Source organism: Aspergillus clavatus, genomic scaffold (genome assembly GCF_000002715.2).
Source record: "Aspergillus clavatus NRRL 1 1099423829750 genomic scaffold, whole genome shotgun sequence".
Lineage (NCBI taxonomy): Eukaryota > Fungi > Ascomycota > Eurotiomycetes > Eurotiales > Aspergillaceae > Aspergillus > Aspergillus clavatus.
Genome location: NW_001517110.1, coordinates 458,973 through 479,662, shown reverse-complemented (window position 1 = coordinate 479,662; position 20,690 = coordinate 458,973). Strand labels below are relative to the sequence as shown.

The 20,690-nt window shown below is 49.6% G+C and overlaps 8 protein-coding genes across 8 annotated transcripts; 4 read left to right on the top strand and 4 right to left on the bottom strand.

The window, feature by feature from the left end:
* Positions 1–100: 100 nt before the first annotated feature.
* ACLA_002090 (ACT domain-containing protein) lies at positions 101–1,635 on the top strand (the record flags this gene model as incomplete). Its single annotated transcript, XM_001276223.1, has 2 exons — positions 101–543; positions 618–1,635. 2 exons carry the CDS (start codon positions 101–103, stop codon positions 1,633–1,635), a joined length of 1,461 nt encoding a protein of 486 aa, XP_001276224.1.
* A 1,201-nt stretch (positions 1,636–2,836) lies between these two features.
* Positions 2,837–4,060, bottom strand: ACLA_002080 (WD40 repeat domain-containing protein; the record flags this gene model as incomplete). The annotated part of the gene is made up of 4 exons (XM_001276222.1): positions 2,837–2,859; positions 2,947–3,534; positions 3,603–3,938; positions 4,003–4,060. 4 exons carry the CDS (start codon positions 4,058–4,060, stop codon positions 2,837–2,839), a joined length of 1,005 nt encoding a protein of 334 aa, XP_001276223.1.
* Positions 4,061–4,598: 538 nt separating this feature from the next.
* aspC (septin CDC12) lies at positions 4,599–6,153 on the bottom strand (the record flags this gene model as incomplete). Its single annotated transcript, XM_001276221.1, has 7 exons — positions 4,599–4,668; positions 4,725–5,233; positions 5,294–5,604; positions 5,673–5,835; positions 5,904–5,946; positions 6,020–6,033; positions 6,109–6,153. 7 exons carry the CDS (start codon positions 6,151–6,153, stop codon positions 4,599–4,601), a joined length of 1,155 nt encoding a protein of 384 aa, XP_001276222.1.
* Positions 6,154–6,610: 457 nt separating this feature from the next.
* Positions 6,611–9,559, top strand: ACLA_002060 (snoRNA-binding rRNA-processing protein PWP2; the record flags this gene model as incomplete). Its single annotated transcript, XM_001276220.1, has 5 exons — positions 6,611–6,628; positions 6,682–6,794; positions 6,866–7,361; positions 7,412–7,659; positions 7,726–9,559. 5 exons carry the CDS (start codon positions 6,611–6,613, stop codon positions 9,557–9,559), a joined length of 2,709 nt encoding a protein of 902 aa, XP_001276221.1.
* A 645-nt stretch (positions 9,560–10,204) lies between these two features.
* Positions 10,205–12,000, top strand: ACLA_002050 (cytochrome P450; the record flags this gene model as incomplete). The annotated part of the gene is made up of 6 exons (XM_001276219.1): positions 10,205–10,387; positions 10,441–10,566; positions 10,622–10,706; positions 10,773–10,841; positions 10,905–11,522; positions 11,591–12,000. The coding sequence occupies 6 exons, from the start codon at positions 10,205–10,207 to the stop codon at positions 11,998–12,000; spliced, it is 1,491 nt and encodes a 496-aa protein (XP_001276220.1).
* A 273-nt stretch (positions 12,001–12,273) lies between these two features.
* ACLA_002040 (uncharacterized protein) lies at positions 12,274–13,467 on the bottom strand (the record flags this gene model as incomplete). The annotated part of the gene is made up of 4 exons (XM_001276218.1): positions 12,274–12,321; positions 12,390–12,904; positions 12,968–13,045; positions 13,161–13,467. The coding sequence occupies 4 exons, from the start codon at positions 13,465–13,467 to the stop codon at positions 12,274–12,276; spliced, it is 948 nt and encodes a 315-aa protein (XP_001276219.1).
* A 370-nt stretch (positions 13,468–13,837) lies between these two features.
* ACLA_002030 (chromatin-binding exonuclease XRN1) lies at positions 13,838–18,195 on the bottom strand (the record flags this gene model as incomplete). Its single annotated transcript, XM_001276217.1, has 2 exons — positions 13,838–16,365; positions 16,497–18,195. The coding sequence occupies 2 exons, from the start codon at positions 18,193–18,195 to the stop codon at positions 13,838–13,840; spliced, it is 4,227 nt and encodes a 1,408-aa protein (XP_001276218.1).
* Positions 18,196–18,808: 613 nt separating this feature from the next.
* Positions 18,809–20,408, top strand: ACLA_002020 (WD repeat RBAP46/RBAP48/MSI1 family protein; the record flags this gene model as incomplete). Its single annotated transcript, XM_001276216.1, has 6 exons — positions 18,809–18,827; positions 18,886–18,948; positions 19,012–19,117; positions 19,172–19,633; positions 19,687–20,172; positions 20,234–20,408. 6 exons carry the CDS (start codon positions 18,809–18,811, stop codon positions 20,406–20,408), a joined length of 1,311 nt encoding a protein of 436 aa, XP_001276217.1.
* Positions 20,409–20,690: the final 282 nt, after the last annotated feature.

Genomic DNA, 20,690 nt, shown 5'->3' with positions numbered 1-20,690 from the left:
TGTCTCTCATATTGCAGCAATATTCCTCTTTCCTTCTTGTCTGAATGATTTAACCACTTCTTTTCTTTCTTTCCTTTCATTTCTCGAAACCTTGAACCCAATGGGAACCCCTCAGCTCAAGCTTGTCTCACTAACCACTGTCGTTGAGGTACAGGACGACCGACTGGCTCTGGTGCATATTCCTCTGGACCTCTACCCATACTTTCTAAATCCAATCCTGCAAGTTCTTTTCCATGAGGTGCCTCCAATCGAGCCAACTCATGCGGAACTGAAGAATGGCTCCAGGGATGGCACTCGACATGCTCAACCGGCTTTCTTGAACCTCTCTATCACTCCTGTTGAGTGCTCGATTATGTGCCCACGACAGCTTGCCAACAAGTACTTCGCCCCTCTAGTCAATCAGTTCATACAAGACCATTCCTCTAGTAGTAGTCGCCTGTCTATTAGTCAGGATGATTTCATTGCTATGCAGGTCTACGGCGAGGGCTTGGAGGCTGGCCAACGCGTGCTTGAGTTGACAAGCCCTTTGGCATTGGCAGGAATGTATGATATCTCAAAATCTACTCACTATTCTTCAATACCAGGTCCGGATACTTTGCTAACTTTTCTCCACCCAGCTCTATCTTTTTCATCTCTACTTACTATTCCGACTATATCATTGTTCCCCTCCGCAATAAAAAACAAGTCATTGATGCCTTGGAAAAACGAGGCTTCCAGTTCGAAAAATCCACCGATGCCTTCATCAATCATAATCAAAATCAGTTCAATAGCTGTTACAGCCCGGTATCATCTCGCTCTGGTAGTAGTTTAGGTTCCCCGCCGGCTACTCCTCCTCCATCGACCCTTGAAGAGCTACAGGCCCGCACCTTCGCCTCTTTGCGAAAGAATCATATTGTGCCTTCTGTTGATACTTCCCTTCGGTTGGTGCAATGTGCAGCTCATCATCCGTACAGCAGTGATGCTAGTTCAATCTCTATCCTTCGTACAGCATTGACCACCACACTGGTTGTGGACAAACCACGCTTCCTTTCGCTCACGTTGACAGCCGCTGATCCAGCGGCCTCTCTCCTACTTGAACAGAGACTTCTACCTCGATTCTCGGCTGATCCTGCATCGCTCACGGATGCTGACAACGAGACGAGCCTTCTTCTAGGTTCTAAGGAAGACATTCTCGTCCCAATCATGCTAGATCTGCGGAAACTTCCACTCGAGGCGACTGGTATTGTTTGCGGGGTAGCCAGTCGGCTGGCTGACGCAACCCATGCTGTCTGGGGTGAGAGTAGCGAGGCATTCACGCCTACCTTGTCGCGCTCTTTCAATGGTACATCATCCTTTAGCAATACGATTGATCGGTTCTTCTCGTCCAGCGTGGGTTCTGGAGGACCTGTTAGACCGCCAAATCACGCTCCAGGGCGCGATTCTCCCATCGATGGCAACAGCGAAGCATTTACAGCAACTGTACATCACTTACAACCAGACTTAGATGCATCTATCAATGCTGTTGAGATAAGCTTCCTCAGCACAGCACGTGCAGGAACCATCATTGTCGGTGAACATGAATTACACCGTGCTGTTGATGCATTGGAGGCCGAGAACCACGAACCGGAGATGGTGACCGGCGAGCTTGATGATTAGATTGTTCTACACCAGACACTATGTACTTGTTGGCCATTCTCATGCTCCATGGCCCTTTGGAGAAGATCATTGATCGAAAAACTTCCAATATTTACGACACTTGCATGACTAAAAGCGTCTAGTCGATTCTAGCCCCTTGCTTTATTTATTGTCTGTTCGATTCACTATTGGCGTCTGTGACATATTGGTTTCAAAAGTTCTCATTTGGCAACTACGAAAAAAGGCCAAAATCGTGTTACTCGGTTGGGTGGTGTCACATTTGCATCTTCGTCGAATCTTGCTCTTATTACAGAATGGAATGAGGCCACGCATGGCTCTGTACATTATTCTGCCTCGGTCAAGCTGAGTCTAATTATGAATTGTTTTCGAGTGGATATTGATGGCTTGTTCCAATCCTTGCTTCTTGCTCTTCTTTTTATCGCGTTAGTCCCAAACCTCACTATGTACAGTGGAAATGAAGATGTCAAGTTGTCAAGCACTAGTCCAATTTCAAAGGTCCATTTACATCTGACACGTACTTACACTAGTCGAATGGCTCTTATGTAGATAGCCACAGCTGACAGTATCCACATCGAGTCTTCAGCTGCCTTCTTCCCACCTTGACATCCGTATTGGTAAACGGACGCAGAGTCGACTAATGTCAGTAATGACACGTCATCTCACTACCCGATTTGCTCGAATATGACGCACAACGCGTTGACGACGGTCAATAGACAGAAGCTCAATTCTTGATCAATAGCGAGATTTCGACGAGGACAAAACCCCTGCCCGAGAAGACTATTGCCCCATAATCCAGAGTGCATGCAGAATCGCAAAGATAAAACATGCAACATGCAACGGGGACGCAGTCGCGCCGCCAATTGTCCAATCACGAGCAGCCAGGTCAACCGTGACAGTGCAGCTGCATTTGCAATGAAGGGTGGTCGTAACGGCGTCGGCATTGGCTTTCTTTTTTTCGCCAGGGTTGATTGGTCATGCAGGAGTTTCGACTGTCGAGGCAGCGCATGGTGTTTCCCGGGCAGACGTGGGCTCGGAAAGAGCTTGCTTTTTGGTCATTGGAGCCAGGGCCCTGGTACCTGTGTGGAGTTTGCGGGATATCGAAACGCGGCTGGTGTTGTTTGGACACGAAGCTGCTGTCAGCGATGTAGACCATCCAGGTTGGCTGTCTTGAGATCGGAGGGTAGGATGTTGGCTACCTCGTTCAGCTATAGATTTTGACGGTACCTGTGAAATTCCATGGTTAGCAAGGACGTAATTCGAACCGACGAAAGGAAAGAAGAAAAAGAAAACGGAGTAAACGGGATTCCATACCATCGGAGCATCCCCCAGCCCAGCAACCACCCTTTTCATTCCATGCCACACAGCTGACCACCTTCACCCCGTCGCCCGCGGGGACACTCGCAATGACCTCCCCGCTAAGCACGTCCCAAGCAAAGACATACGCTTGGGCCGATCGATCCCCCTTCTCCGCCTCGCTACCGCTCAGGACAACAGCATCCGCCTTCGCGAAGACCGACCGGATCCGCAGTTCGCTATTGCGGTAGATCGCGTTCCCAGGGCTCGATTTATAACCTTCCTCGCCCCCAAAGGCCTGGAGCAGCTTCCCATCCGCCCTGTCCAGCATGCGAATCCGACCGTCAAGCGTAGAGATGAGTAGCACGTTGCCGTCCGCGGAGCACCGCACGCTCGTGACAGGATGAGCCAGGACATCGACGGTCGTCCGGCCCATACGGACATCGTAGACGCGGACGCGGCCATCGTAGCTCCCGCTCGCGATGGAGTACGTGGGCATGTGCACGTGCAGCGAGGACACGGTATCCCGGGCTTCGGCGAGGGTCTGGATGGGCTTATGGGCTTTGGATCGGGTGTCCCACAGGTTGATAGTGGTGTCTGCGCTCCCTGAGAATAGTAAGCTTCGATGCTTGCTTGATCGAGGAAGTTGCCAACAAAGTGAATGAATGTCTCACCAGATACCACCACGGAATCGCCCTCTCCCGCAAACTGGACCGCCTCGACCCTGGCATTGTGGCCCGTCCATCTCCGTGTGGTTATCCCCTGCTCGACATCCCACAGAAATACCTGGCGATCACCGCCCACACTCGCAAACCGGGCGTTGTCGGCCGCGACGGCCACGTCTAGGACTGAGTATCCGTGCGCCTCATATTTCTGGATCGGAGAAGTCGTCTCCACGCCGGAGGAAGTATTACTGGGAACGGCGCGGGAGAGATGGATTGCGCGATCAGACGAGCCGGTCAGAACATATGTTCCCGGATAGCTGGAGAAAGTAACGGCATTTACCGGTCCTGCATTACGTGAGGCTTAGCTTAATGTTTGGTCTGTTGATCTGGCTGCGGAGTCGAGGCTTACCATTGTGTGTCTTGAGGGTGTGGATTAGCTTGCGAGGGAAAGGTTTGGTCGTCGACATGGATCTTCACAACAATTGTTGTCTTGTAGAAGTTTTTAATGGGTTTCTCGGTAAGAACTGAACATGTGAAGGTGATTATGCTGCAAATCTTCTCAAACTTGGCTAGAAGAAGTGCGGAGATGATGCTATTCTTGTTTCACCGCCATAGAAGAAGAGGTCCACCCACAGTATCAAAAAGTCTAAACCCCAACTGGCTCTTGATCTATAGAGTACGGCGCAATCAGATAAAAACCTTCAAACAGGGCATGTATTTTGTACTGGCGCGCTACGCAATACAAATGGATTATTATCAAGGATGTAGGGAGATCGTCGCTAGCTACCAGCGGGCAAAAAAAGAAATGTGAAGAACCATGCCTGAGAGACAGCGCGCCAATGCCCTGGATCGGATATGTTTCTCCCCCGAATGCGAAGAATAAGCCGAAAAGAAACTCGAGGGGTAATCAAGAATAGACAGTATTAATCAAAGTGAAGCAATTTTCCTTTCTCCACCGCTTGCTCAGATTCCGCAGCCGCCGTGGCCCAGGTGTCCAGGAACATTCTAACGGCGTCCGTGACTCCGAGTGGTTGAACCTTGCAAGGCCTCGATTTCTACTTCCAGCGATTTGATCCTGTTTCTATTGTCAGCACTCTCTCCCTAATAATAGGTAGATCATATGGCACATACGCAGCATGGGTGGCTTCCAAATCCTTGTTCAGGCGATCTCTCTCGGCAATGAGCTTCTGCTCCCACTGGCGGAAACGCTGCTCCTCGACCTTGACCTGTTCGGTGAAACGCTTCCGCAGAGCTTCCTCCTCTTCCTTGAACTTTGGATTGTCCAACTTTCTCGGCCGGGCCTCGCCAAACTTCCTTGTCTCCATCTGCTGCGCGCGGTATGCTTCGTAGTGCTGCTCTTCCGTAGTGTGGATAAGATCCAGCATGTGGGTGCGGATCAGGATCGAACGCAACTTCTTGAAGTCACAGTGGTCCTCGTTCTCAACTTCGGCAACACCCCAAGCATATTGACGACCCTTCACCACCCGGTTGTCGTTAGTCTTGACATCCTTCTCGGATCCAATCACGGCGAAGGGCATGGCAGCCATCAGGCTGCGTGCGTGCGTGGCGGCATGTTCGTCATCCTCTTCAATGGGAGGGGTATAGATCTTGATGCCTTGGGCCTCAATGACAGCTTGGACCTAGAGTGGTTCAGAGCGTCAGTAATTTCCAGCAACACGGGTCAACCATGCAAGTCTCACTCTCTGCTTGTATCGGGCCAGGTCGGTAGGGCTAAGAGTGTCGGCTTTTGCAATGACGGGGATGAGGTTGACACGAGAGCTCAAGCGCTTCATGACCTCGATATCGAGGGGCTTCAGTGTATGGCCAGTGGGTCTGATGAAGTACAAGCAGGCGTGAACACGCATGTCGATCTTGTCTGTACGACGGGGTTGCTGCTCTTGCAGCATGTACGATTCGTGCTGATCATCAAGGAATTCGATAATTGGTTGCCAGGAATCACGGTTGTTGACATAGTCGCCGAAGCCGGGGGTATCAATAACGGTCAAGCGAACTGTCCATTGTCACAAGACCACATTAGCCATTGATCGTCCATGAGGGTTAAAAAAGTCCAATATGAACCTTTGAAGAACTTCTCCTCCAACTCTGCCTTCGTGATTTCGATTTCAACAGTCCGGTCAATTTGCTTCTGATGGCGACGCTTGTGATCGGCATAGTTCTTGATAGTGGTCGAGAAAAGAGTGTTGATAAACGTGGTCTTTCCGAGTCCTGATTCTCCAGCAACCTACACTCACATATGAGCAAAACAAAGCCTGCGGGGCATGTAATATAACCGAATCATTATCAACGCACCATAATAGTGAAGGCCGCACCCCGCTTAGCAACAATCTTGTGTCTAAGAGCTTCAGTTAGAACCATCCCTCTTCGGCCCCTCGACCCATCAAAAATAGCTGATAATTGGTACACACCGCTGATTGGGAAGCTGTAGAAGAACAATGGCTTGTTAGAATTGCGATCCATGATAATGATCCTTTGCTGGAAGCATCTCAGTACTCACGTTGGCAATGCCAATAGGGGAGGCAGTTTCCGTAGTAGTAGCCATGATGATAAAGGGGGTATCGGTAAGTTGGTACGAAACAAATGGGGATTAGAGAGCTGATTGATGGATAGAGACAGGAAGTACCCCAAGTCAGAAGTCAAGAGTGCTCTGATGGTTAGAGGATCGAATGATGGTCGGAAAGAGAGGCTCTCCTGGGTCTTCGTGCCTTCTGCTTAGTTAGATAGTTCTCCTTGGTATGGTCCACGGAGTAGTTCGATACCTTATGCTTTGCTTTGCTTCTGGTTTGGTTGCTGCCCCTGAATCGCTGTAGTGGAGAACAAACAGGAGCAAACAAGCAAGCGTGACCTTGGGCCCCAGATGCCGCTAGTATGTTCTGGGGTTAGCGACTTCGGCATCGGATTAACTATTGATCAAATCTCTTATCGCCCGTTTGGGAAGACGATTTTTTTGATCGATTGCAAGGTGAAGGCTGAGGAGCTACACAAGCTTACTAGGGACAATGAAGACAGATTTTAAGGTGAGTTTGGTCTGGTGCGGCCTTGCGATTCTGATATTGACCATTTTTTTCAGTTCTCCAACCTTTTGGGGACGGTCTACCGCAAAGGAAACCTTCTCTTCACGCCCGACGGTACCTGCTTGCTCTCCCCAGTGGGCAACCGGGTCACAGTTTTTGATCTTGTGAAGTATGTTGAGTCCCTTACCTACTGCAGGTTGATTGACTATAGCATGAGCTGACTTGGCGTGCTCAATGAAGCAATACATCATATACCCTTCCATTCGCGCATCGCACGAATATCGATCGTCTCGATCTCTCGCCCCGCGGCAATCTCTTACTTTCCGTCGACGAGAATGGCCGTGCCATTTTGACCAATTTCTTGCGCAAAGTCGTCATCCATCATTTCTCTTTCAAGGGCCGAGTTACCGCGCTTAAATTTTCCACCTCGGGTCGTCATTTCGCTGTTGGAGTGGGTAGACGCTTACAGATCTGGCACACGCCTTCGACACCTGGAACCGATAACAATGGCGAGATTGAATTCGCACCTTTCGTCCTGTACCGTGATCTTGCCGCCCATTTCGATGTCATCCACAATATCGAATGGTCTAGCGATTCGCGCTTCCTTCTTACCGCATCTAAGGATCTCACAGCACGCATTTGGAGTCTAGACCCGGAAGAAGGATTTGAGCCTACCACTTTAGCAGGACATCGTCAGGGTGTGAAGGCAGCTTATTTCTCCGCTAACCAGGAATCGGTAAGTCACCTTGATGAGCATTGTAGGATCATCTGCTAATGCCATCCCAGATTTATACTGTCAGCCAAGATGGAGCCCTTTTCCGGTGGGACTACGTGACCAAGAAAGACCCGGATACCATGGAGGATATCGCGGATGCCCGTTGGCGAATTGTAAAGAAGGATTATTTTATGCAAAATGATGCCAAAGTCAACTGTGCTACATTCCATGCCCCTACCAATCTCCTTGTTGTTGGTTTCTCCAACGGCTTGTTTGGACTTTATGACCTGCCGGAGTTTAACCCAATTCATCAGCTCAGGTATTTATATCACTTTATATCACATACCTCTTCTTCTGAAACTTGTGGTACTGACCATGTTTGCAGCGTCTCTCAGAGCAACATTGACTACGTGACAGTAAACAAGTCTGGTGAGTGGCTAGCATTCGGCTCGTCAAAGCATGGCCAGCTCCTCGTGTGGGAATGGCAGTCGGAATCCTATATCCTCAAGCAACAGGGTCACTTGGATTCGATGAATGCTCTCGTTTATTCGCCTGACGGGCAGAAGGTTGTCACCGCTGCCGATGACGGCAAAGTGAAAGTCTGGGATGTCAAGTCCGGCTTTTGCATAGTCACTTTTACGGAGCACACAAGTGGAGTCACTGCGTGCCAGTTTGCCAAGAAGGGAAGTGTATTGTTCACAGCATCATTGGATGGTTCCGTAAGAGCATGGGATCTCATCCGTTACCGCAACTTTCGTACCTTTACTGCGCCATCTCGAATGTCTTTCTCTTCGCTTGCGGTTGATCCTAGCGGTGAAGTTGTTTGTGCTGGATCACCAGATTCCTTCGATATTCATGTATGGTCAGTACAAACGGGACAACTGCTCGACCAGCTTTCGGGTCATGAGGGACCAGTTTCATCGCTCGCTTTCGCTGCCGATGGCAACCATCTCGTCAGCGGCAGCTGGGACCGCACCGTCCGTGTGTGGAGCATCTTCGGCCGCACGCAGACAAGCGAACCTTTGCAGCTTATGTCTGACATCCTAGATGTGGCATTCCGACCTGACGGAAAGCAAGTTGCCGCATCTACCTTGGACGGCCAGTTGACCTTCTGGTCTGTGGAGAATGCTGTCCAAGAGAGCGGAATCGATGGTCGCCGTGATGTCTCCGGAGGCCGCAAGATGGGTGATCGTATCACTGCCGCAAATTCGGCGGCTACGAAGTCTTTCAATTGTATCACATACAGCGCAGACGGCTCCTGTGTCTTGGCGGCAGGCAACAGCAAGCACATTTGCCTGTATGAAGTGAGAACGGGTACGCTACTCAAGAAGTACACAGTCTCCGTCAATACTTCTCTTGATGGCACTCAGGAGTTCTTGAACAGCCGGGATCTGACAGAAGCCGGCCCTCGTGGTCTCATTGACGAGACTGGCGAAGCATCGGATCTGGAAGATCGTATTGATCGAAGCCTTCCCGGTGCAAAACGTGGTGATGCTGGGGCTCGGAAAACTCGACCTGAAGTTCGTGTCACCTCGGTTGACTTCTCCCCAACCGGACGTGCGTTCTGTGCAGCTTCAACGGAAGGTCTCCTCATTTACAGTCTCGACACAGAATTTGTCTTCGACCCATTTGATCTTGATATCTCTATCACGCCGTCCAGCATCCTTGCCACTCTTGAGGCTGCCAAGAAAGCGCATTCAACTGGTGCTATAGATGATGACAACACTTTTTTGAAAGCATTGGTCATGGCTTTCCGTCTGAACGAATCCAAGCTCATCCGTGCTGTGTATGAAGCCATTCCTCCCTCGGAGATTCCTCTTGTAGTTCGCGCTCTGCCAACTGTTTACCTTCCTCGTTTCCTTCGATTCGTGGCCAAGGCTGCCGATGAGACCCCTCATCTGGAATTCAACCTGCGGTGGATTGAGTCTCTGCTGAGTATCCATGGTCGGTACTTTAAGGACAACTCTGGCACTCTCGCCACGGAATTGCGTGCCGTACATCGGGCCATCGATGACATTCGGGATAATCTGAAGAAGATGGTGGAAAAGAATCTGTACGATCTCAACTACCTCCTCTCCACACCAGTTCTTACCGACAAGAAGAGCGCTGCGCCAAAGACCATTCAAGACTTGAATGCTGTGATCACGAATGATGTTGATGAGCATATGGTTGATGGAGATGAGGGTGATGGAGAAGGGGAATGGGTTGGCCTCGAATGATCTTGCTTCTGTCACCTTGTATCAATATACACCTCATGCCCTACCGTTTCGCATTCCTTCTCTTGTCTCTTCGCATTTGCGTCTGGCGTTCGAGTGCTTTGATATACCTGGGAAGGGAGCAAGTAAAAGTCCTGGAGTCCTTTGCTATAGCCTTTGCTGATCGCATATACATTCAAATAGGCAATTGCCGATCTAAAATCTGTGTGCTTGGTAATTGTTTTATGTTCATATCCCTCTTGATAACTTCTCGATAAATCAAACACCTAGCCTGCCCTTTGCTATCCCTATTTTTAGTGGTCGTGAAGCGGAAGTTTCCATTAGTGCACTACTATCACGGAAGATGCCATTCAATGACATGGACAACAGCGTCATATTCACTGTTCTCTCAGCATATCGACTGTTCTAGACGACAGAGCCCTTAGGAGCTCATTCACTGTCTCTCTGTCTCAGGAACTTCACCCACAGATATAAGTACCATGCTCATCGACCATCTTCCCATCTCTCTTTCTCCCTTTCTCCATTTCTCTCCTTCTGCACCTGCTCTTCAGCCTACCTCATTCATACTCTCACGTTCGTGTCCATCAGTTTGTATTTGCACATCGATAAGCAGCGCTCTGTCACAGGGACATAAGGCAAAACGTCAAAATGATCCCCCTGTGGCCTATTATCTTGCTTTTTTGTTCTTCAGTCTACTTTTACTTCAACCCACCAGGGGAGAAGTCAAATGACATTCCAACCATCAGATACAGTCACTTTTTGCCTGATTTCGTCAACAGACTGATTTTCATCGTGGCTGCCCCTCAGCTCATCAAACGTGGCTATGACAAGGTTAATCTTACTCTTCTCTCAATTAGTGCTCTTCCGCTGACTTGGATTTGCAGTGTAAGAATGGACCATATCGTATTATCAAGGCCGACGGTGACTTGGTCATTCTGCCTGCGAAGTATCTTGCGGAGATCCGTCACATTCCTCCTTCTAGGCTCAGCGGTGTCGATGCTCAATTCGAGGTACGTTGTCTGTTGTTTGGTGAAGCCTGGTTGACACTGACGCTTGAACGTTTAGAATATTCTTGGAAAATACACCAATGTCCTTGTTGAGAGCCACTTGCCAACGAAGACGGTTATCAAGCGTCTTACTCCGGGTATTGGTAAGTGCATGACTCGCAGATATCAACTTGATGGGCGTCTGAGGCTAAGATGAGATCAATTCACAGGTCGAGTCCTTCCTCGCATTCTCAATGAGCTGCAGTATGCTTTCCATGTTGAAGTTCCTGACTGTGATGGTATGTCTTTGCTTGATACACTTGGTACCAGATAACGGAAGATCTAACGAGACTGGTGCATAGATAAATGGGTTTCGGTCAATCTGTATGACATGATCCTGAACATTCTTACTCGCGCCACTTCTCGTGTGATTGTTGGAGAAACCGTTTGCAGAAACCCGAAGTGGCTTCAGACTGTCACCAACTACACTGTCAACCTTGGAATCACCGTCATGCTGCTTCGCCCATTCCCCGAGTTTCTACGCCCAATGATTGCAAAGGTCCTTCCAAGCGTCAAGAAGCTCCGGACTCAGCTGCGCTATGTGCAAAAGGAACTGTTCATCCCTATGATTCTCTCTCGTCGTTACTCAGAGAAGAATGAGCCTGCATATGAGAAGCCCGACGACTTCCTTCAATGGATGATGGATCTTGCAGAGGATGATTTCGACAAGGACCCAGCGAATCTTTCTCAGAACCTACTAATTGTCATGAGCCTTGCAGTTGTGCACACCAGCACTATGTTGATGACTCACACGCTCTTCGACCTCATAATTCGACCTGAATATGCTCAATCTTTGAGAGAAGAAATCGCTGCTACTTTGCCTGACGGTTGGGACAACGCTACTCAGGCTGCATTTGCTTCTCAGCGTCGCTTGGACAGTTTCATGCGCGAATCTCAGCGTTTCAATCCTACTGGCGAATGTAAGTGTCTTCCTCGCCTCATGCATGATGCTCTTTCTCTCTGATACTAACCGGCTTCCTCTTCACAGTATCCACCCATCGCATGGTCAAGGAAGATATGGTACTCTCCGACGGTCTGGTTCTCAAGAAGGGCACCCACATCTGCTTTCCATCGAAGCCAATGGGCATGGACTCGTCCATCGTCAAGGATGCTCTGACCTTCGACGGTTTCCGCTGGTGCGACGATCCGGAGAACAAGAATGCCAGTCTGGTTAGCATCGGCCCCTCGAACATGCATTTCGGCTACGGAAGACAGGCTTGTCCTGGCCGCTTCTTCGCGACGAACACAAACAAGGCCATTCTCAGCAGGCTCATTGCGGATTACGAGTTCAAATTCGAGGATGGCAGAAAGACCAGGCCAAACAACATTCTTCTGGGCGAGCAGATCATGCCGAATATGTACACGAAGGTGCTTATGCGCAAGAGGGAGTTTGTCTAAATGGGGGTATGGGGGATTTTGAGTCTCGATTGGAGTTTGGAGGATAAATTGTCTCAGGGGGGGTGCTTGGAACAGAGAGTTTGGGCGTTCATAGACTGGATATGGGCTTTGGGTGCTTTTCTTGCTGAATCTTCATTCTGGAAAGACTTGATACTTGATACACAGAACAAGACTTAACTCTGGTTACTTTAGATAGCAATTAACAAATACATTTATTTCTGCTCGCAATCCACCAAGTTGAATTGGCTCCTCACCTTGTGCAGTACAGTGGATTCAAAATATTGCCACCGCATTAGGGGGACTCGCAGCACCCCCAGGGACCTGCAGACACGAACATACTTCATTAGCAACTGCGTAACGCAAGGGCAGTAACACTCGTTTTCACTGACATTCAGAGGCACACTCGAAAGGAAAAAAGACCACCGATTCGTCTTCCTACAGTGCTCAGCAACCCCTTCCAGATCGAAATACTCCCCAATCGGCATCCCCCAACCAGCCAACAGCCACTGGTGCAATTGGAACTCAGCTGGCCCGTCAGGCCCTGCAATAGGCGCCGGCTCGAAACTGGGCGAGTCACTGGCAACCGCTGCGAACTGGTTCTCCCACAACCAACGCAGCGTTGCCTCGCCGGCCTCCAGGCCCGCAAACTGCGGGGTTTCGCGCTGTGCGATGGCGAGTTCTTCCTCAGCGGAGAGCTGGTCGTAGGCAGCTGTGAAGCCTGTGCGGAGGAAGAGGATGTCGCCGGGACGGAAGTGAATCTTCTTCTCTGCAATGATTTGCTGGATCGATGATAAGGAGATTTTACTCGTGGTAAAAGGGCTGAGGGTGACGGAGTTCGTCGTGGCCCATGAGGCGTAGTCGATGAGGACGCCGCGGCCAACGATGCCACCGTGCTTTACCCATGCTGAACTCCGTGAGCTGGAGCTGGCGGGATTGACAGGTTACAGCAAGATCAGGATACGCGTACCATCGATACCAATGACAGAGGATATCTTCAACTCCTCCAGTGAATGACCGTTGAAGTAGCACTTGTGCGTATGGTTTCCTCCAACGTAGCGCTTCTATCAGCACAATTATGTCTTCACAACTCCACATCATATCCTCGAAGAAAACAGCAGAAGCTCGCTTACCATAATGCTTGAACCCGTCCCACTGCGTACTACACTGTGTATTGAACCTGAGGATATCATCATTCACAATACGTGGTCCCTTGTTCACCAATTCCCGCGCGAACGGCTTGCGCCCAAAACTCGGGTTCTTGATTCGATCAAGCGGTAGATCAAGTGAAAACCTGACTCCCTCTCGGATCTCCTCCGATGCTGCTCTATGCACGCTCTCGGGAGTGAGCAGGTTTAACATACCAAGTTCGTTGCTGGCACCGAACAAACCCCATGCGTTGCCTGAGGGCCCCGAAGGGTCAATGGTTAGATTGTCGAATGCGGGACGAGAGTTGGGTTGAGGTGTCATAAATGTGTGGTCTGAAGGTATTTTACGGACTTGATATGAGCTATCGATTAAGAAAAAATAGGACTCGCTGAATATATGTACAGTTGTAGACGCAATTTACTACTGATCTTGCATTTGTATAGCTTCCCCGCATTGATCATATTTGGGGTCGATAGGCGGATATTTTTCCTTCTCTACGGCTCGGATGAAAGAGACATAGTAAGACCAGATTGATACTACTCAACTTTCGACGGTGTCTTTCGACGCTTTCATTGATCGTACAGAGACAGCTCCATTGTAATAGTAATCTGAGGCAGACAGCAATTCTAACCACGCTGCTCACCTATACTAAGTCATCGGATACTCAGCAACAGGAGCGGTGGCGCATGGCCTAATTATTGTTCGTGGTAGCTGCACCTCTTCCCCGCTGGCCGCCTCTCCCTCTGGATCCGTTTCCTTTGTCCGATCCACGGAAACCCCCTCGACCTCCCCGTCCACTACCGCGGTCAAGACCCTTAGGAGGAGGCACCTGGGAGTAGTTCTGTGGCCGGAAATTAGGGTTATTTTTGATAATCCCAGCGTCCGGATTGCTGTTATCAACCGAAACATATCCTCCTCGAGTCCGGTACATGCCACCACGGCCCCTGCCGCCGCGATTCTCACTGCCGTTGGGATGAGGGCGGAAAGGTAGACTTGTGGGATTCGATCCTCCATTCGAGGCACCACGGCCACCCCGCCCTCTACCGTTGCCTCGTCCATTGCTCACTCCGGAAACCGCGCCGCGGTACGAACCAGACAGAGGCGGGGGAGCAGCTGCCTCTCTCAGCTGTCCCTGTCCGTTGGGTCCGAGCGGGGCACCATATCCTGCAACCGTCAAAGGTGAGGGTTGGCTCTGCGACTGCTGACTAGCGGCAGCCCGGGTACTGGCGAGCAGTTGTCGATATGAAACGTTGAGAACAGAAGATGCCAATACGGTTTGCCCGCGGAAAGGCGAGCATCGGTCTCCCAGGGTAGTACCACTCATGAATGAGACATCGAACACCACGTCGAGCAACATTGCCCGAGAAGTTCGGGTCAGGCCAACGACTGTTCCCCTAGTCGCAATGGGTACCTTACCGGAGTCTTGCGCATAGACAACACGGTCCCCAAGTTTGAAAGATTGGTTTTGCAGTCGTTGTTCAACATCCGAAGGTCGCAGTAGTGCGCTTCTGGGAACGCCCCTAACCTTTTTGGCTTGCATTTGAGGTTGGCTCTGCATTAGCCGATCCGCATCCTGCTCAATCAATTTAACAACTTCGGAGTCTAATTGCTCGGCCTCGAGAGGCACTCTTTCGAAGTTCTTGGCTTCAATCGACTTGAGCCAATCCTTGATTTCCTGTATCTTCTGAAGAGCGACGTCCTCGGGATAGAAATCTGCTGGATTGTACCGATCTCTTTGAGGATTACGCTGAATACCAGCGATAAACTCTGGGAACTTGATCATATACTGCTGAAGGAGATCAACGGTCCTCTGACTGAACTCCCAACCAGAATCTCCACGTCGAGAGTAGCCAAGCACTTTCTGTTTTCGCGCTTCAAACTTGAGGTTAAGACCCAGGTTGACGCGCTGTCCTTCCACATCAACCGAAAACGAGGAGGTGATCTTGGCCAGTACCAACGGGTTCAGACGCAGGCTGCGAGCGATGGCAAAGGAAGGCATATAAGGGCAGAGCTTTTCAGCTTCTCTCGCGCGTTCCTTGCCAAACTCTGGCTCCCGGCCTGGGATGGAAGCGATCAGGCCGTTCACCTTACCATCGTCATGCCCGGTGACGTGCACGGGTCTACCGTAGTTATAGTCTCCCAAGAAAAATGCACGAGAACCCTCCGGAAACTCCTTCTCAATAGGCAAAGCATCCCTTTCAATAAAGCGTTCGTCAGGATTGATCACCTCATCAACAACCAGCTGAAGTGCATAATCAGTCTCCTGTCCTAGAATATCGGCGAATTCTTTGATCGTCGCGCCCTCATCCGTTTTGATGAGACCCTTGAGCAGTTGGACGTGTACCATGGAATCAACCGGACCAATGACGGTACCTAGCCTTCGGCTATAGGTCCCCTCGATCTTGTCCGCCTTCTTTCTCCATTGATCGATTTGGGCTTCAGTGTGGGGAATGGGAACCGGATGTTCTTCTCCATCAGGGATAATATAATCGAAGAGCTCGTCCGACACGCGGACAACCAACGCTTCTTGGAGAAACGGATAGCCGACAAAGACACGCTTTCCCAATTTGCTCTTCGCTAACTCGACACTTGATCTGCTTCCAGGATCAAGTATTGTGATGACCATACTTTCATTGCGACTCTCCTGCTGGAAAACGCACACACCATGGAAACCAAGCTGGCCAACATGGGGCAGTGTCTTCAAGCTCGGGAAACCAGCTAGCGCAGCAGCCCCAAGCTGTACGCCGTCAACCAAGCCAATATAAGGCTCGAGGCCATCCATGGTAGGCAAGTCGAAGACGTTCTCGATACAATGGCAATTGGGGATATCGGGGAAGACGCCGGGCAAAGACGAGGGATAACTATAATTCGCATCTGGCGAATAAGTGAATTTAAGACTAACCCCAAAATCATTGCGTACTTTTTCTTCCGGGGTCAGAAGGTGCGATTTGGTGGCAAGTGCGTCTAGGAGGCGACGTTCCTCTATGAATGGGATCTTGACGACAGCCTCCCATTCCATCTTTTTGCCATTCATGTCCAGCTCGAAATCGCGTGGGTAGAAATCAATTATGGGAGAGTCTGGAGATGTCATCAGGTCCCGATAGGCTGCAGGCACGATTTTCTTGCTTCGGTCCGGCAAGACTCCCATAAGCTGCTCATAGGGCTTGAAAGGTTGGCCAAGCTGGAAGTTCATGTCTGCTTTCAATCCCTTGGTAACATCTACTCAAAAGTTAGCATACAGCTGATATAGTATACTCGGGGATACTCTGGGGCGAGGGTTGACGCGACGATGGGAGACAATTGCAGGGGAAATGGGACCATTGAGGTGTCAATGAGATGTAAGAACTTACCAGATATCATGGGAGCATAATGATATTTGAAGAACCAAGGCCACGAAGCAATGCCTCGGTAATAGTAGTACAAAACCCACTGAAGGCCCTGCACATAGTTCTCCGTGAGTTTTCTCATCTCTTCATGATTGTCAAGACCCCATCCGAACTTGCTCATGTAGTACTTATCTTTCCACTCTTGGAATTTCTCTTCGTACTTCTGTTCAGCCGCCTTCTGGGCTTCCTCGGGAGAAATCTCCTGGACTTTCGCGTTTTCGTATCGTCGGATGACACGGCGGACGGCCATGGAGGCTTCTTCGTCCTCTTCCTCTTCGCTATCGTCATCATCGTTGGTAGGAAGTTGGAGTCTAATGAATCGATCTCCATGTTCATCTGCGACAGTAGTCCACGGTACGTGGAGATCGTTGGCCAGCTGCTCCACAAATTTGCGATCACGAGCCGGCAGTGCGGAGGGTAAGTCGAGAGGCTTTGAGCCAGTTTCCTTCTCAGGTCTGTTCAAAACATATTTCTTGACCTCCTTGAAAAGCTCCTTCTGTGCTGGAGTCACTGTAAGCCCTCTTTGCTTTTCCGGGGGCTCGAAATCGTTCTCAATGGCCTTTCTCTTTGCAGTAATCCATTTGGCATCAGAATATTCGACCTCGAAAAAACGAAATTCAACGTCACTCAGAGCTTCGACAAGCATTCCGAGGCGCTTCAGGTTAATGACACCTCCCTCGTTGACATAACCACCCATCTTCGGTAAGACCTCCTTATAGATCTTGAACATCAGTGCCAATGCTCCCTCGTTGATATGCAGATTGGGAAGATTTGGCAAGAAATCGTTTCCAACAAAAAAGGCCATCAGGATAAAGTCGTCTATCACTCTTTCCATATCGAAAGGGAAGTCTAAAACACCTTCCTGTTCTAATTCCTGAAACTCCAATTCCAAATACTCCCGAACCATGCATAGATGAAGGAGAAAGAAATTCTGGTGCTCGAGTTCTTTGGGCTTCTTTTGAACTTGGCGGCCGAATGTCACCTCCTCGCGAAGAAGACAAAAGTGAGGATCATGACTGAGAAGACCCAACATAATCAAATCCGCATCAAGACCATAAAGACAGTGACGGATGTTGGAATCATAATCAGGCTGCGCTTTCGCGTGCCGAATATATTCCATAATCTTGTGTTCGCCTTCTCCTGGGACCTCATGGCCTGAGAGCACGATCTCCACCCCTTGCCAATCTTTATCTTCTGAAATCTTCTTGCTGATGAAATACTTTAATTGTTGCGTCAATTTCGCCATGAACTCTGTACCGGGTGTGATGCAGTTACTGTCGAATGCATCTTCTTTCGGCATTTCAATTCCCTGAGCAATGGCCTTCTCCTTTGCCACCTCAGCGTCCAGCGCTGTACGAAAACGTCTCGCACGCTGTTGATTCATCTTTGCTCGAGGCGCAACACCGTCGATAGCCATGAAGAAAAGCTTCTTTGGCTTAATTTTGCCGTACAAATGTTCGATGTAGTTGAAGATCGCGATAAACATTTTATCCTCGGTCATACGAAACGTAGGAGAATCGCTATCCTTATGTGTACAGTTATGAATGATACCGTTCATATCGAGGTATAGCGCATCAAACTCAGGAATGCGATTCTCCGCGATCAACATGGAGATCGTGGGGTACCGCTCGCTCAGCCAGCGGAAGAACTTGGGGACACCCATGATGAATGGTTAGAATGGGTAATTCTAGGGTGTAGTAATAGAATAGAATCAAGCGCGGCAGCTTCGTTGTCTGTCGTCGTCGTCGTCGTAAGTGGTCGTCAAGACTCAGTGAGAAACCCAAGCTTGGAGGCAAATAATGCACCAAATGGCGCGTAGTCGTCGGCAAAAAAAGAGAACGACTGGGTATCCTCAAAGAATATAAGACACAAGAAGAAAACAGAGAGAAAGAAAAGAATAAAGCTAGTTTGGGCAACAAGAAGCCCTCTGCGTGGATAGCTCGTCAAATGCGATGATGGTTCTTCGAAGAAGTGACTCCTCCATGAGTTGCCCGATCTTTAGGTGGAAGCATCCGAGGTCAACGCCAAGCCCCCATGCCACTTCTGGAATAGCTTGCTCCAGCGCCAATTAACGCGGTGATGGGAGCAAAGTCGCGTTTCTCAAGTGTGAGAGAGCTCGATTCGCCTGTCAAAGCTCTGCTACACCTACACCTGAAGCTCTTGTCTTGCGCTCAGCGACACCCAATCCCTTCTCTCTCTTTCTTTATCATCAAATTTGATTCTGTGCTTTATATTGCATACATAATTGGCAGCTATTATCGCATTCACAAACCGCCATGGAACCCTATGATGATGGTAAGACACTTGCCGTATTTTCATTTGCGCGATCGCTACTGACTTTTCTGCGTCGCAGCTGTTATGGAGGAGCAGGTGGAGCAAGAGGAAGAACGCACCGAAGAGAAGATTATCAATGAAGGTATTCAAGATCGATCTGCTTCCCTAGCTCATCTTCGCATGGGTCTGATACAATCTGCATTAGAATACAAAACATGGAAGAAGAATGCACCTTTCCTTTACGACATGATCCTCAGCACGGCATTGGAATGGCCGACGCTCACGACACAGTGGCTTCCTGACAAGCAGGAGTATGTGCATCATCAGCTTGTCTTGCGCTCACCAGAATATTAACTTGGCTTCAGGGTTCCGGATAAGCCGTACTCAACCCACCGTCTGCTGATCGGTACACACACATCCAGCGATGCACAAAATTATCTGCAGATTGCTCATGTTCAACTTCCCAACCCATCCGCACCGAATCCTGAGGACTACGACGAGGACCGTGGGGAAATCGGTGGATATGGGGGTAGCTCCAAGAAGGCACCCATGGAGATTAAATTCAACATCGTGCAAAAGATTGATCACAAGGGCGAAGTCAACAAGGCACGGTATCAGCCGCAGAATCCTAATATCATCGCTACTATGTGCACAGACGGTAGGGTAATGATCTGGGATCGGTCGAAACACCCCAGCCTACCCACAGGCACCGTCAACCCTCAGATGGAGCTCCTGGGTCATACAAAAGAAGGCTTTGGGCTAAGCTGGAGTCCACACACTGCTGGCCACTTGGTCACAGGTAGTGAAGATAAGACCGTCCGACTCTGGTAAAGAAAACAAACACAATTCGATTTCGCAGGTTACTGATTCGGATTTTTAGGGATTTGACTACTTACACGAAAGGCAACAAGGCATTGAAGCCTTCTCGCACGTACACTCATCATTCTTCGATTGTCAATGACGTTCAGTATCATCCTCTGCACTCGTCGCTTATCGGTACTGTCTCCGATGATATCACGCTCCAGATTCTCGACATTCGAGAAGCAGACACCACTCGAGCGGCTGCGTCTGCGGAGGGCCAACACCGCGATGCCATCAACGCCATTGCCTTCAACCCCGCTGCTGAAACTGTTTTGGCAACTGGTTCGGCCGATAAGACGATAGGACTCTGGGATCTGCGTAACTTGAAGACCAAATTACACTCGCTGGAAGGCCACACCGACTCCGTGACTTCTATTTCTTGGCATCCATTTGAAGAGGCTGTACTGGCCAGTGCCAGTTATGATCGTAAGATTGCATTCTGGGATCTCAGCAGAGCAGGCGAGGAACAGACCCCTGAAGATGCCCAGGACGGACCACCAGAACTGTATGTGAAATTTGATGTCATGCTCCAGTTGTTGGCTCGATCCGCTAATTCATATCTACAGTCTTTTCCAGCACGGCGGTCACACCAACCGTATCTCGGATTTCAGCTGGAACCTCAACGATCCTTGGGTTCTCTGTTCCGCTGCGGAGGACAATCTTCTCCAGGTCTGGAAAGTCGCCGATGCGATTGTTGGAAAGGATTTGGAGGATGTGCCTACGGAGGAATTGGAGCCTTGATCTCGAGAGCATTGATACCTGTACAATGGGCGGTTTTATCTATTCATTCCTGTTTCAATATCACCATACTACGGGATTGTGCTCGCCAGTAGTTGAAGACAAATACAATAGTGATGGACAAACGTATTAAAGCCCGAAGCAAGCTGATCATGGATCTGACCTGAGGATCCAATCTCTTACAGGTACTACCTTAGTGTGGCTTGACGCACATAAGCCAAGGCGTGGAAGCTGCATGCATTAGATATATATATCCAAACCCCCAGTCTTGATTCCAGTGCATTT